The sequence below is a fragment of the Melozone crissalis genome, unplaced genomic scaffold (genome assembly GCF_028551555.1).
Source record: "Melozone crissalis strain CALT ecotype California unplaced genomic scaffold, PUWL_Pcris_2 ptg000176l_1, whole genome shotgun sequence".
Lineage (NCBI taxonomy): Eukaryota > Metazoa > Chordata > Aves > Passeriformes > Passerellidae > Melozone > Melozone crissalis.
The window spans coordinates 330,497-342,672 of NW_026535943.1; the positions used below are offsets into that span (position 1 = coordinate 330,497).

The following is a 12,176-nucleotide window of genomic DNA, read 5'->3' on the forward strand; positions in this document are numbered from 1 at the left end:
TCCATCCTCAGTTCCACCAAAATTACTCCAGTTCCATCCTCAGAGCTCCTGGACCAAGCTCTGGCTCCCCTGAGCTGGGACTCAGACTAGGGGATTCTTCTGGTTCCTGATTTTTCCAGCTCTCAGGAAGTTCCAGGAGTTCTTTTCCAGGAGTTCTCTTGGGAAGCTCTCAGGTCACAGTGGAATCCTGGGGTGGTTTTGCCTCTCCACTTATCCCAGAGAAATCCTCCCTGTAGGATCCATTTAAGGAGTTTGCCTCTAATTAGGTGTTAATTGCCCCTCTTGGACCCCTCTCTGGCTTTTCCTGAGATTTAAGGAAATCTTTGCTGGTGGAGGTGGCTGTGTCTCTGTGGTCACACACAGGGACATCCCTTCAGCTTTATGGATCCCACCTCCAGCCCAGCTCCCTTCCATCAATCCAGTCCCCTTTAAAATCCCTGTGCCAGCTTCTCCTCCCCTCCACTGAAGCCTCTCCCTGCCGGGAGGGTGGGGGTCAGGGTTAAGGGGGTTGTGATGTGTTTGTGGGATGGAGGGAGGGTTTATGGGTTCCTGGTGCCACCACTGCAGTCAGTGTTGTCCCTTCCCAAGCTGAGCACAGTTCTGGACAAGTCTGTCCCAGTCTGATTTCCCTAATGCAAAACCATAAAATAACATGGAATGGAATCATTTTAGGTGGGAAAGGCCTTGAGATCATCCAGTCCCACCATGGCCAGCACTGCCCCATGTCCCCAAGTGCCACATCCACAGGGCTTGAAATCCCTGCAGGGATGGGGACTCCAAACCTCCCTGGGCATTGCCACTGCCTGGTCACCCTTTCCATGAAGGAATTTTCCTAAAATCCCCCCAGGGCAGCCTGAGGCCGTTCCCTCTGCTCCTGTCCCTGTTCCTGGAGCACAGCCCGACCCAGTGGGAAATGGGTTTGTCAAGGATTTGTAAAATTAGATAGAAAGTTTATGTAGTTTTGTACATTTGTATATAAATACTAAGCCAAGGTGTGTTGATTTAGGAAGGTTATGGAACAGATTTGTTGAGAGAGGTTTTAAAATAGGGTTTTGTAAAAATATTAGACATTTTAGAGAGTTAGAATATCACTATTTGTTTAGTTTTACTATTTATTATAGTAATAATTATTATATTATATTATATTATATTATATTGATTATATTATATTATATTCCTATAATAAATAGTAAAACTAAATAAATAGTAATATTCTATATATAATAGAATATCAATACTATTTATTATACATATTATATATGTATTATATATATTTATACAGACATAATATATTTATTTTATACATGCATTATATGCATATTTTATACATATATATTTATTATACATATTATATATATTACATATAAATACTATTTATTATGGTAATAATAGTAATCATTCTGTTATCAATCTCAAAAAATAGTTTTACTATTAAGTCTTGTAAAACACCTCTCAATTACCCCATCTCTACAAAAATCAAGAAAATCAACATCCCCTCCTGGCAGGGACTTGTGCAGAGCCACAAGGGCCCCTGAGCCTCCTTTGCTCCAGGCTCAGCCCCTGCCCAGCTCCCTCAGCCCCTCCTGGTTCCCCAGACCCTTCCCAGCTCCTTTCCTTCCCTGCATAAAAGATCCAATATGTCCCTGCCTCCTTTTTCTCTCCAGTTGTAACTTTTTGAGGGAGCAGCAGAGGGCTGGGAGGGCAGCAAATGGATTTATTTCTGTAGGGGAAAGGCATTGCTGCTCCATCCAGCATGGAATGGGATGCACCTTGTGTTCTGTGGTGCTCCTGGGGAAGGAAAAGCAGAAAATGGATTTATTTCTGTGGGAGAAGGGCAGTGCTGCTCCATCCAGCATGGAATGGGTTGCACCTTCCTTCTGGGGAAGGAAAAGCAGCTTTGGAGGAAAATGCTGACTTGGTTTGTGCAGGTTCGGAGCAGCCAGCCCGGCTGCACGGTGTCTCCAGGGAAAAGCTGACTTTTCCTTCCACCTTCTCTTTATTACTCCGGTTTCTTGGCACAAAGCTGGTGGAAATGAGCCAGATGTAAATCACCAGGAGCTCCAAAGCAAGCAGGGCAGGCTGGAGGCTTTGCTGGAGCAGCATTTTCTTCTCCCCAAGTCCCTGCTTCCATCCAGAAGGTGCCTTTTGCTTCCCAGCAAAGTTGGTGGGGTCACTGGTGAGCAAGGGCTTTGTCTGGGGGAGATTTGCCATCCTTGTGAGAAACTGGGAGGGATGCTGTGGAATAATTGAAGAATTCTTTGTTTTGTGTGTGATTCCTTCCCTCAGGCAGGTGGAGAAGTGGCCAGGAAGGGATTTTTTCACAGCAAAGCAGCAATTCCAACAAGGAAACTCTTGTGTGCAGTAAAATGAAATTTGCCATCCTTATGTGAAATTGGGAGGGATGCCTTGGAATAATTGAAGAATTCTTTTTTTGGTGTGTGATTTGTTCCCTCAGGCAGGTAAAACCTGGTGGAGAGGTGGCCAGGAGGGGATTTTTTCACAGCAAAGCTGCAATTCCAACAAGGAAACTTGTGTGCAGTAAAATGAAATTTGCCATCCTTATGTGACATTGGGAGGGATGCCTGTAGAATAATTGGAGAATTCTTTTTTTTTGTGAGTGATTTGTTCCCTCAGGCAGGTAAAACCTGGTGGAGAGGTGGCCAGGAAGGGATTTTTTCATAGCAAAGCTGCATTTCCATCAAGGAAACTCTTGTGTGCAGTAAAATGAAAAGTCAGCAGCCAGGCAGAGGTTGCTGCTCAGTTGTTAATTCACAATTCTGCCCTTCCAGGGCGTTTTTGGCAGCAGGCAGAGCTGGTGTTGTCTTACAAGGAGTGAACCCCTCTGTGCTGAGGTGTCCCTGCTTCACTTGGCACAGGGAGCAGGAGAGCCAAGGCAAAGCTGTTTGTGCTCTGAGCTTTCCAGGAGTGCTTTGCTGTCCTTTTTGTGTGTTCTGTAGGGTTAAAATCGGTTTTGTGGCTTTCAGAGCTGTGGGATTCCTGCAAAAGTGCAGTTCAGACTCATGGAATGCCAGAATGGTGTGGATTGGAAGGGACCTTAAAGGTCCTGGGCAGGGACACCTCCCCCTGTCCCAGGCTGCTCCAGCCCCAGTGTCCAACCTTGGCCATTGCAGGGCTCAGGGGCAGCCCCAGCTGCTCTGGGAATCCCTTCCCAAAATCCCACCCCAGGCTCCCTCTCCAGGGAATTCCCTCCATTCCCAGCTCTCCCAGCCTGCCATTGGATCCATCCCCACCCCGACTCCTCTCCAGGAAGGAATTTTGGGGTCTGGGGGCTTCACTGGGAACCTCAGCACTCCAGGAAGGGTCTCCCTTCCCTTTGCCATCCCCAACTTCCATAAAAATCGCTGGGGATGGATTCTGAGTGTCCCAAATCCCAGAATGGTTTGGGCCCTTCAAGCCCATCCCATTCCAGTGCCACCATCCCAGGCTGCTCCAGCCTGGCCTTGGGCACTGCAGGGATCAGGGGCAGCCCCAGCTGCTCTGGCAATGCCAGCCCAGGCAGGAATTGCTCATTGCCAAGATGCCACCCATGGCTGCCCTCTGGCAGTGGGAGCCATTCCCTGGGTGCTGTCCCTGCAGGCCTTGTCCCCAGTCCCTCTGCAGCTCTGCTGGAGCCCCTGCAGGCCCTGCCATGTGCTGGGAGCTCTCCCTGGATCCCTCCCTGCTCCAGGGAACATTCCCAGCTCTCCCTGGATCCCTCCCTGCTCCAGGGGAACATTCCCAGCTCTCCCTGGATCCCTCCCTGCTCCAGGGGAACATTCCCAGCTCTCCCTGGATCCCCCCCTGCTCCAGGGGAACATTCCCAGCTCTGCCTGGATCCCTCCCTGCTCCAGGGAACATTCCCAGCTCTCCCTGGATCCCTCCCTGCTCCAGGGGAACATTCCCAGCTCTCCCTGGATCCCTCCCTGCTCCAGGGAACATTCCCAGCTCTCCCTGGATCCCTCCCTGCTCCAGGGGAACATTCCCAGCTCTCCCTGGATCCCTCCCTGCTCCAGGGAACATTCCCAGCTCTGCCTGGATCCCTCCCTGCTCCAGGGAACATTCCCAGCTCTCCCTGGATCCCTCCCTGCCCCAGGGAACATTCCCAGCTCTCCCTGGATCCCTCCCTGCTCCAGGGGAACATTCCCAGCTCTCCCTGGATCCCTGCCTGCCCCAGGGAACATTCCCAGCTCTCCCAGGGCAGGGGGGAGCCCCTGGAGCAGCTCCCTGCTCTCCTCTGGTCACCTCCAGGTGCTGCTGGTGGCTCCAGAGCTGGATCCAGCTGGGATCTCATCAGGGCGGAGCAGAGGGAGAATCCAGAGGAAGCGAAGTTGGGATTTGCCCCAGGAATGTGAGGATAAAACCCCAGGAATCGATCAGCAGAACATCCTTGGCTGATAACAAAGCTGGGCTTGGTGCTGGAAAATCCTTTGCTTAAAGACAGAAACTCTGAGGCAATGAGAGTTCCTGGCTTGAGGGAAACCCACGGATTTCAATGTGGGAATAATTTTAGCCTGGAGTTCTCATGAAGTTTGCAACAAATCAGGTGCTAAAATCCACCTCTTGCTGCTCCAAGAAAGCGCAGCTTTTTTGTGGCCTTTGTAACCTTTTTGACTTCTAAAAGTCCTTTTCTCTGGTGCCCTGCTGGAGGGCTGGAGGAGGGAAGTTAAATGTGAGTAAGGGCAGGGAGTTGGGGCAAACAGGGATAAAGAGAAAATAGAGATAAAAGTAAAAAATATATAAAATAAAATGTATAACTAATACATATTTTATATAAATGTAAATATATATATAGACCTAAATATAATACATAAAGTTATAATGAAGATATATATATTATGTAAAATATATAAATGTAAATATATAAATAAATATAAATATACAAATAATATGTAATACAAAATTATATAAGTATCTAAAGTATAAAATATATGAAATATAGAATTATATAAAATAAAACATAAACAATATATAGTATATATAAATATAAAAAATACATTAAATATGAATATATAATATATAACATACAAATATATAATGATTATAAATAGATATATATAGAGATCATATATAGTATAATATATAAAATAAATAAATATATAAGTGTACAAAAATATATAAAATAGGGATAAATATATATGGGAATAATTTTAACCTGGAGTTCTCATGAACTTTGCAACAAATCAGGTGCTAAAATCCACCTCTTGCTGCTCCAAGCTTTTTTGTGGCCTTTCTAACCTTTTTGACATCTAAAATTCCATTTTTCTGGTGCCCTGCACCAGAGTTGGGGCAAACAGGGATAAAGGGAAATAGGGATAAATATTCCTGAAAGCATCCCAGGTGCTGTTCCTGAGCTGCGGTGTCAGGTGCAGCTCCTGGGGCTGCTGGATCAGGAATATTTATCCCTGATTTCCCTTTATCCCAAAGGAGGGACTCTGGAAGAGGCTGGATGATTTCTTTTTTATTTTTGAATACATTCAGGTTTGCTGTTTGGTTTTCCTTCAAGTTCAGGATGATTTCTCTGGTGATGTAATGTCATGACAGAGATCCTTAAAAAATTCCTAATTCCTCATCATGTGCCTCAACGCATCTCTGACTTCAGTTGTAACCCCCAGATAAACCCACAACTTTATTTTTCTACAGAATATTCCAACTTTCTGCTCCTCTTTGCCATTTGTGTTGCTTGCTGAATATTGTTAGCAGGAAAATGAGTTTTCCCAAGCTTGTAAGTAATGTTAATTTTAAAGAAGCTTAATGAAAGGAATTTTTTTGTTGTTTTTGGAGTGAAATGTTTGCCAGGAAAAAGGCACTCAGCCCTGTGAGCAGCCAGACCACATGCAGGCCATGGTGTTCGCTGGGATTTGGGGAGCTCTGGGTGTGAAGTCAAATCCTAACAAGTTTTTATTTGATTGCTGCAGGGGAACTGCAGCCCTGCAGTGCTGGGTGGCCCTGCCTGAGATGAGGAAATGGGAATGTGACCCTGGAACAGGCAAACCCACAGTGGCCACTTTTCCTGACTGCTGGACAGGTCCTGACCGTCCAGATCTGAAAGGTTTGGAGGGGATTTTGTCCTGATGTAGAAAACCCAAAATATTTTAAATTGCTTTTTATTCAGAGGAAACAATTTCAGTTTCAGTTTCCTCAGTGAGTTCAGCCCTGAAAGCAGAGCCTTGATCCCTCCAGGGAGTTTGGGGTGTTCCTGTCACCCTGTCCCAGAAAGTTTGGGGTATTTCTGTCACAGGGAGTTTGAGGTGTTCTTGTCATTCTGTCCCAGGGAGTTTGAGGTGTTCCTGTCCCACTGTCACAGGGAGTTTGGTGTGTTCCTGTCACAGGGACAGGGCTGTTCCTGTCACAGGAGCTGGGATGTTCCTGTCACACCATCCCAGGGAGTTTGGGGCATTTCTGTCACAGGCAGTTTGGGATTTTCCTGTCACTGTGTCACAGGGACAGGGCTGTTCCTGTCCCACTGTCACGGGGAGTTTGGGGTGTTCCTGTCATGGGGACAGGGCTGTTCCTGTCACAGGAGCTGGGATGTTCCTGTCCCACTGTCACAGGGAGCTGGAGTGTTCCTGTTTCAGGGACAGGGGTGTTCCTGTCACACTGTCCCAGGAGCTGGGCTGTTCTTGTCACCCTGTCACAGAGAGTTTGGGGTGTTTCTGTCACACTGTCACAGGAGCTGGGATGTTCCTGTCACACCATCCCAGGGAGTTTGGGGTATTTCTGTCACAGGGAGTTTGGGATGTTCCTGTCACCGTGTCACAGGGACAGGGCTGTTCCTGTCACAGGAGCTGGGATGTTCCTGTCACCCTGTCACAGGGAGTTTGGGATGATCATGCCATAGGGAGTTTGGGGTGTTCCTGTCACAGGACCTGGGGTGTTCTGTCACATTGTCACAGGAACTGGGCTGTTCCTGTCACAGGGAGTTTGGGATGTTCCTGTCACCCTGGCACAGGGACAGGGCTGTTCCTGTCACATTGTCACAGGGCATTTGGGATGATCATGCCATAGGGAGTTTGGGATGTTCCTGTCACCCTGTCCCAGGGAGTTTGGGGTATTTCTGTTACGGGGAGTTTGCAATGTTCCTGTCACTGTGTCACAGGGACAAGGGTGTCCTGTCCCAGGGACAGGGCTGTTCCTGTCACCCTGTCCCAGGGAGCTGGGCTGTTCCTGTCACGGGGACAGGGCTGTTCCTCCAATCCCACACTGTCCCAGGGACAGGGCTGTTCCTGTCACAGTGTCACAGGGAGCTGTCTGTTCCTGACACAGGAGCTGGGCTGTCCTGTCCCAGGGAGCTGTCTGTTCCTGTCACAGGAGCTGTCACCCTCTCCCAGGAGCTGGGCTGTTCCTGCTGTGCGGATCCACATCTCTGCCCTCCTTGGAGCTCCTGGCACGTTTCAGGCCCTGGATGGGAGCCTGTACAATTCCCTTGGTTCTCTCCCAGCAGCCCTTCCCAGCTGATATCTGAAACAAGCTTCCATGGCATCTTCTCAATATCCCAATGTTTGCTGGTGTTCAAATTCTCCTCATCATCCTGGGACTGAGGGAATTTATCTTCATGTCCTCAGAACTCACTTCTCATTCCTGTGGCTTTTGAACTCTGAGATCTGACTCGTGTCCAGATTTTTCTCTTTTCCCTTGACTTCTCCTCTGGGTTTTTTTGGCACCGGGTCCAGTTGGCATCCCGAGGTGATGAGGGGATAAAAGCAGCAAGGCCAGAAGCCTCGGGAGGGATTTGGGTGATGGTTTTTGAACATTTCAGGGCGTGGGATGTGTTACAGGCTGGGTTTGTAGCTGTGAGCTTGGCTCTGTGTCCTGCTGTGGGAACAAGGGCTCCTTCCAGGTGAACCCCTGGAATCAGCAATGTTTCAAGCCTTTATCCATTAATTGCTTGGAGTTTTTGTAGATTTAACTGATGAAAAGTGTGCTGGGAGAGAATGTGGGTGCAGAGAGATTGGCCTGGACAGGGTGGACTAAAAAATGTTCTTCCAAAATGGTCTTCCCAAAAAGTGCTGGATGTGTGGTTGAATTCCTGGAGGCTTTTGATTGAATTCCTGGGGGCTTTCTGCAGGGATAGAAATCCACTGAAAGGGGTGGCTGGCAATTCTGGACACAAATGCCAGCAGAAACCTCTGGAGATCACCCTAATTGTGTGGGAATCTTTCTCCAAGTTCTTGGTGCTCCTTTCCTGGTGTTTCCTGGAGCTGTGCTCGCTCTCTGAGGACCTGGAGCGTTTCTCATTCCTGGAATTCCTTGGAATCCCTGTAGGATCCATCAGCAGAACCTGGATGCAGGAGAGGACGTCCCACCAGCACAGCTGGGTTCCTTCAGGATTGTGAGTTCCAGACATGCCTGGATGTGAGCCTGCTGATGAATTCCTGCCGCGTTTGGGACAGAGTTCATTGGGATTGGCCTGTGAGATTTTCGCTTTACGGAAAAAATTCAGCGTGAGCTGAGGGAGCAGAGCCTGGATTCACTGCCAGACACATCAGCAGGAGGGATGGAGGAGCTTTCTGTGGGAATGTGGTCTGGACACTGCTCCAGAGGGGTCCAGTCCCCTCTGCTGGGACAGTCTGTGGGACAGTCTGCCTCAGATTGCTGCATTTCCCAGCTCCTGCAATCGCTGCTTCCTTTCCTGAGGGCTTTCTGGAGATGGAAAAAGCTTGCAGGGTGGAAATGTTCTCTGCACCAGCTCCATGCAGCTCTCCCAGGAGTCCTCTCAGCTCTTTTGTTGGTGGCATCCCAAGATTTCACTTTTCTGGGCATCTTTTCCTTGCTGAGAGGGCGAGGGCAGATGGTTCACCCCAGCTGTGGTAGTAACTGGAACTCACCTCATTTCAAGGAAGGAGACCTTTCCCAGCTTCATTCCTGCTGTTTGCAGAGCTTTCCCCTGTGTTGATGTTGCTGAAATCCACTTTATTTTCAGCCTGTCCTCAGTCATGGACTCAGGGAATGGTTTGGGTGGGAAGGGACCTTAAAGATTCCAACCCAAACCATGGCAGGGACACCTCCCAATGTCCAGCCTGGCCTTGGACATTCCAGGGATTCAGGGGCAGCCCCAGCTGCTCTGGGGATTTGTGCCAGGGTCTCACCACGCTCACAGGGAGGAATTTCTGGTATTGTGTTGGTAAACACTGTGGTTGTTCCCAAACCTTTCATCCCAATGTTTCTCCCTTTCATGAACTAATTCACTCACTGATTTTTTTGTAGGAATTTTAAATCTTTGCCACAACAAGGACAATATTCAGATATGGCCCTGTGTGGCTCATGAATATTTTTTGAATTTGGCAACACCAGGATTGAGTCTGAGTGTGGGAAACTCAGCTTTAATTTACAGTTGGCATTAACTCAGGGAGCTGAGGAGCGTCCAGGATCAGCCTGGGAGAGCTGGTTTTTATTAAGCAGGACTTGATTTAGTCCAAAGTAAAACCATTTGTGCTTAATCTGATCCATGAAGCTTCTGTGAGTGTGAAAATCCAGACAATGAAACATTTTCTGGGCCATCAGTGCACACAGCAGGGCCGTGCAGGGCTTTGGGAACCTGGAACAGTCATCCAGGGATACATTTCCTGAGGAATGAGTACCACAGCAGGAAGCTTTAAAGTTTGAGTGCTATGAAAAGATCTGGTGACAAATGTCCCTCAGGCACGACCCTTCCTTGGGAGGCTCCTCACCACAGACCTGGAGTGGTGCTGCTTTTCCAGAGATTCCATTGGGTTTCAGCAGGAAAATCACAGCACTGGGGGCATTTCTGTTCCCATCTGCCCTCTGGGAGCTGCTCCTGGGTGGGTGCAGCGGGTAAAATTCCTTGCTGTGGAGTTTTAGGGCAGAGCAGCTTCTGCTGAACCCAGAAAATTCCAGAGCCAAAACAAACGGATTAAACTTTTCCCTCCCCCTGTGAGAACGAGGGGAAGGAGGTTCTTGTGTCCAGACCCTCTTGGAGCTGCCACTGTGGGAAAAGTCTGCCCAATCTGGGAGTTGTTGTACTTGAGGAATTGCCATGAATCCTGAGGGGCCTCCTGAGGGATCCCAGACTGGGATCTCCTCACCAAAACTGCCAGAGTGGAGTTGGCGCTTTGGGATGCAGGAGCCTCACCCAGCCCGTGGTGACACCCAGCAGATTTCAGAGGTGGTCACATAAATTCAGGGCTCTGAGGTGGGAATTCTTAGTTCCTGGTGGTTTTTGGGAATTCCTGGATTTGGAACATCTCAGCGTGTGCCCAGGGTCTGTGGAGTTCCTGCAATGCTGGGCGATCTTGGTGCCATGAAAGCAGGAAAGCTTCTCCATCCAAAGGGGAAAAAGGGGAATTGCAGTTCCCTGCAGCTGGAACATTCCTGCTGTGATTGGAGGATCTTTATGTGAAATATTCCCTGTCCCTTCCCTCAAATGGGAGCAGCCTCAGTGCTGCAGAGCCAGGGTTCAGCTGGGAACAAACCTTTGGTTTTCTCCCGCTTCCCTTGGAATTCCTACCCACAGCACTGATGAAAGGGAATTGCTGTAGGATGTTATTCCCAATCCATTAACCCTGATTTACAGCAGAATTCCTTATCCAGCTTCAGTGCTGGAACACCTCCACTGATTGTCTGAACTGAGCCTGGCTTGGAATGAAGATTTCCTGCTTTTCCCTTTGTGCTCCCTTCTTCCCACTTGCCTTTCCCTTTGTATTCCCTTCTTCCCCATTTGCCTTTCCCTTTTCTGTTCCCTTCTTTCCCACTTGTCTTTCTTTTTGTATTCCTTTCTTTCCCACTTGTCCTTCCCCTTGTGTTCCCCTCTTTCCCACTTGCCTTTTCCTTTGTATTCCCATCTTTCCCACTTGTCTCCCTTTGTGTTTTCCTCTTTCCCACTTGCCTTTCCCTTTTCTGTTCCCTTCTTTCCCACTTGCCTTTCCCTTTGTGTTCCCTTTTCCCCATTTTCCTTTCCCTTTGTGTTCCCTTTTCCCCATTTTCCTTTCCCTTTGTGTTCCCTTCCTCCCCAAGCACTTTGATTCTCCCTGTTGTTCTTTCCCCCCATCTCTCCCCAGACTCAGGAGTTTTTTGGTCCTGCAAGTCAGATTAACCTGGGATTGCCAGGATTTCCATGGGAGCTGAGGGAGGGGAGAATGGAATTCATTGGAGCAGTGGATTTATTTCAACCATGTCCCAGTGCTCCCCCAAATCTGAGCTTGCTCTGTGCAGGAGGGGATGGAAAATGGAAAACTCTGAGGGTTCACCCCAAGGTTCCTCAGGGCAGGGGCGGGTGGGGAATTGGCTTTGCCAGCGTCACTGTGGTTACTCAGATGTGTCAGGACACTCAAATTCCTCTTGGGGCTCGGGATAATTTGAATATTTGGGTCAGTGGGCTCTGAGTGCATTCCCTGGGTTTTGTTTCCTGGTTTGGATGTTTTTCCTTGACCTGCTGCACCAGGATCGAGAGCAAACACGAAGTCACAATCTTAGGAGGACTCAACGAATTTGTTGTGAAGTTTTATGGACCACAAGGAAGTAAGTTCTTGTCCCTGCCCTTCCAGGAATGCAATCACTGGCTTGGGGAATAGGGAAATGCCGTTCCAGATGAGCAAACCTGAGGGGGATGGAGAGAAATCCACGTTCTGAGGGTGGGAGCGTGGCCATGGATAGACCCCATCCCTGGGAGCTCTGGAAAGCTCCTTCAGCACCCTGAGCTTTCCTAGGCCTGGGAATGTCCATGGAGTTTGTCATTCAAATGGCTTTTCCACCCTAATTTAGCCCCATCTCCCAAGGCAAGGGGATTATCCCTCAGTTTTAATCAGGCTCTGGTGTCTTTGTGCTGAGATCTTCCCCAGGATCTGTTCAAATAGCGAGGGGCAGAGAGGAAAAAGGCTTTGAAATCTCCCCCCAGTGAGCTGTGGGTTGTTCCAGAGATAATGTTCCTGAATTCTCTGGTTCTGTTTGTGCTCTCTCAGCTGTGCAATATCTAATTGCTGCTTTCCCCCCTTGCAGCACCCTATGAAGGCGGAGTATGGAAAGTTAGAGTCGACCTTCCTGACAAATACCCCTTCAAGTCCCCATCTATAGGTAACAAATGCTCGTTTGCATCAAAATCTGGGATTTGGGCCTGAGCTTTGCAGGTGGAGTGGTACCAGTGCAATACAAGGATTTTTATGGGATTTCAGATCCCCAGAAAAGAGGAATTTTGGGCTTTGGAAGGAGGAGGAGGAGCTGGG

General features: G+C 48.5%; 1 protein-coding gene across 1 annotated transcript in view; it reads left to right on the top strand.

Moving 5' to 3' along the window:
- UBE2H (ubiquitin conjugating enzyme E2 H) overlaps nucleotides 1-12,176 on the top strand; it is a 58,020-nt gene that overhangs the window by 24,461 nt on the left and 21,383 nt on the right. The window contains exons 2-3 of the mRNA XM_054293679.1: nucleotides 11,399-11,475; nucleotides 11,953-12,027. Coding sequence (XP_054149654.1) covers nucleotides 11,399-11,475; nucleotides 11,953-12,027 — 152 coding nt within the window. The remainder of the gene's footprint in view (nucleotides 1-11,398; nucleotides 11,476-11,952; nucleotides 12,028-12,176) is intronic.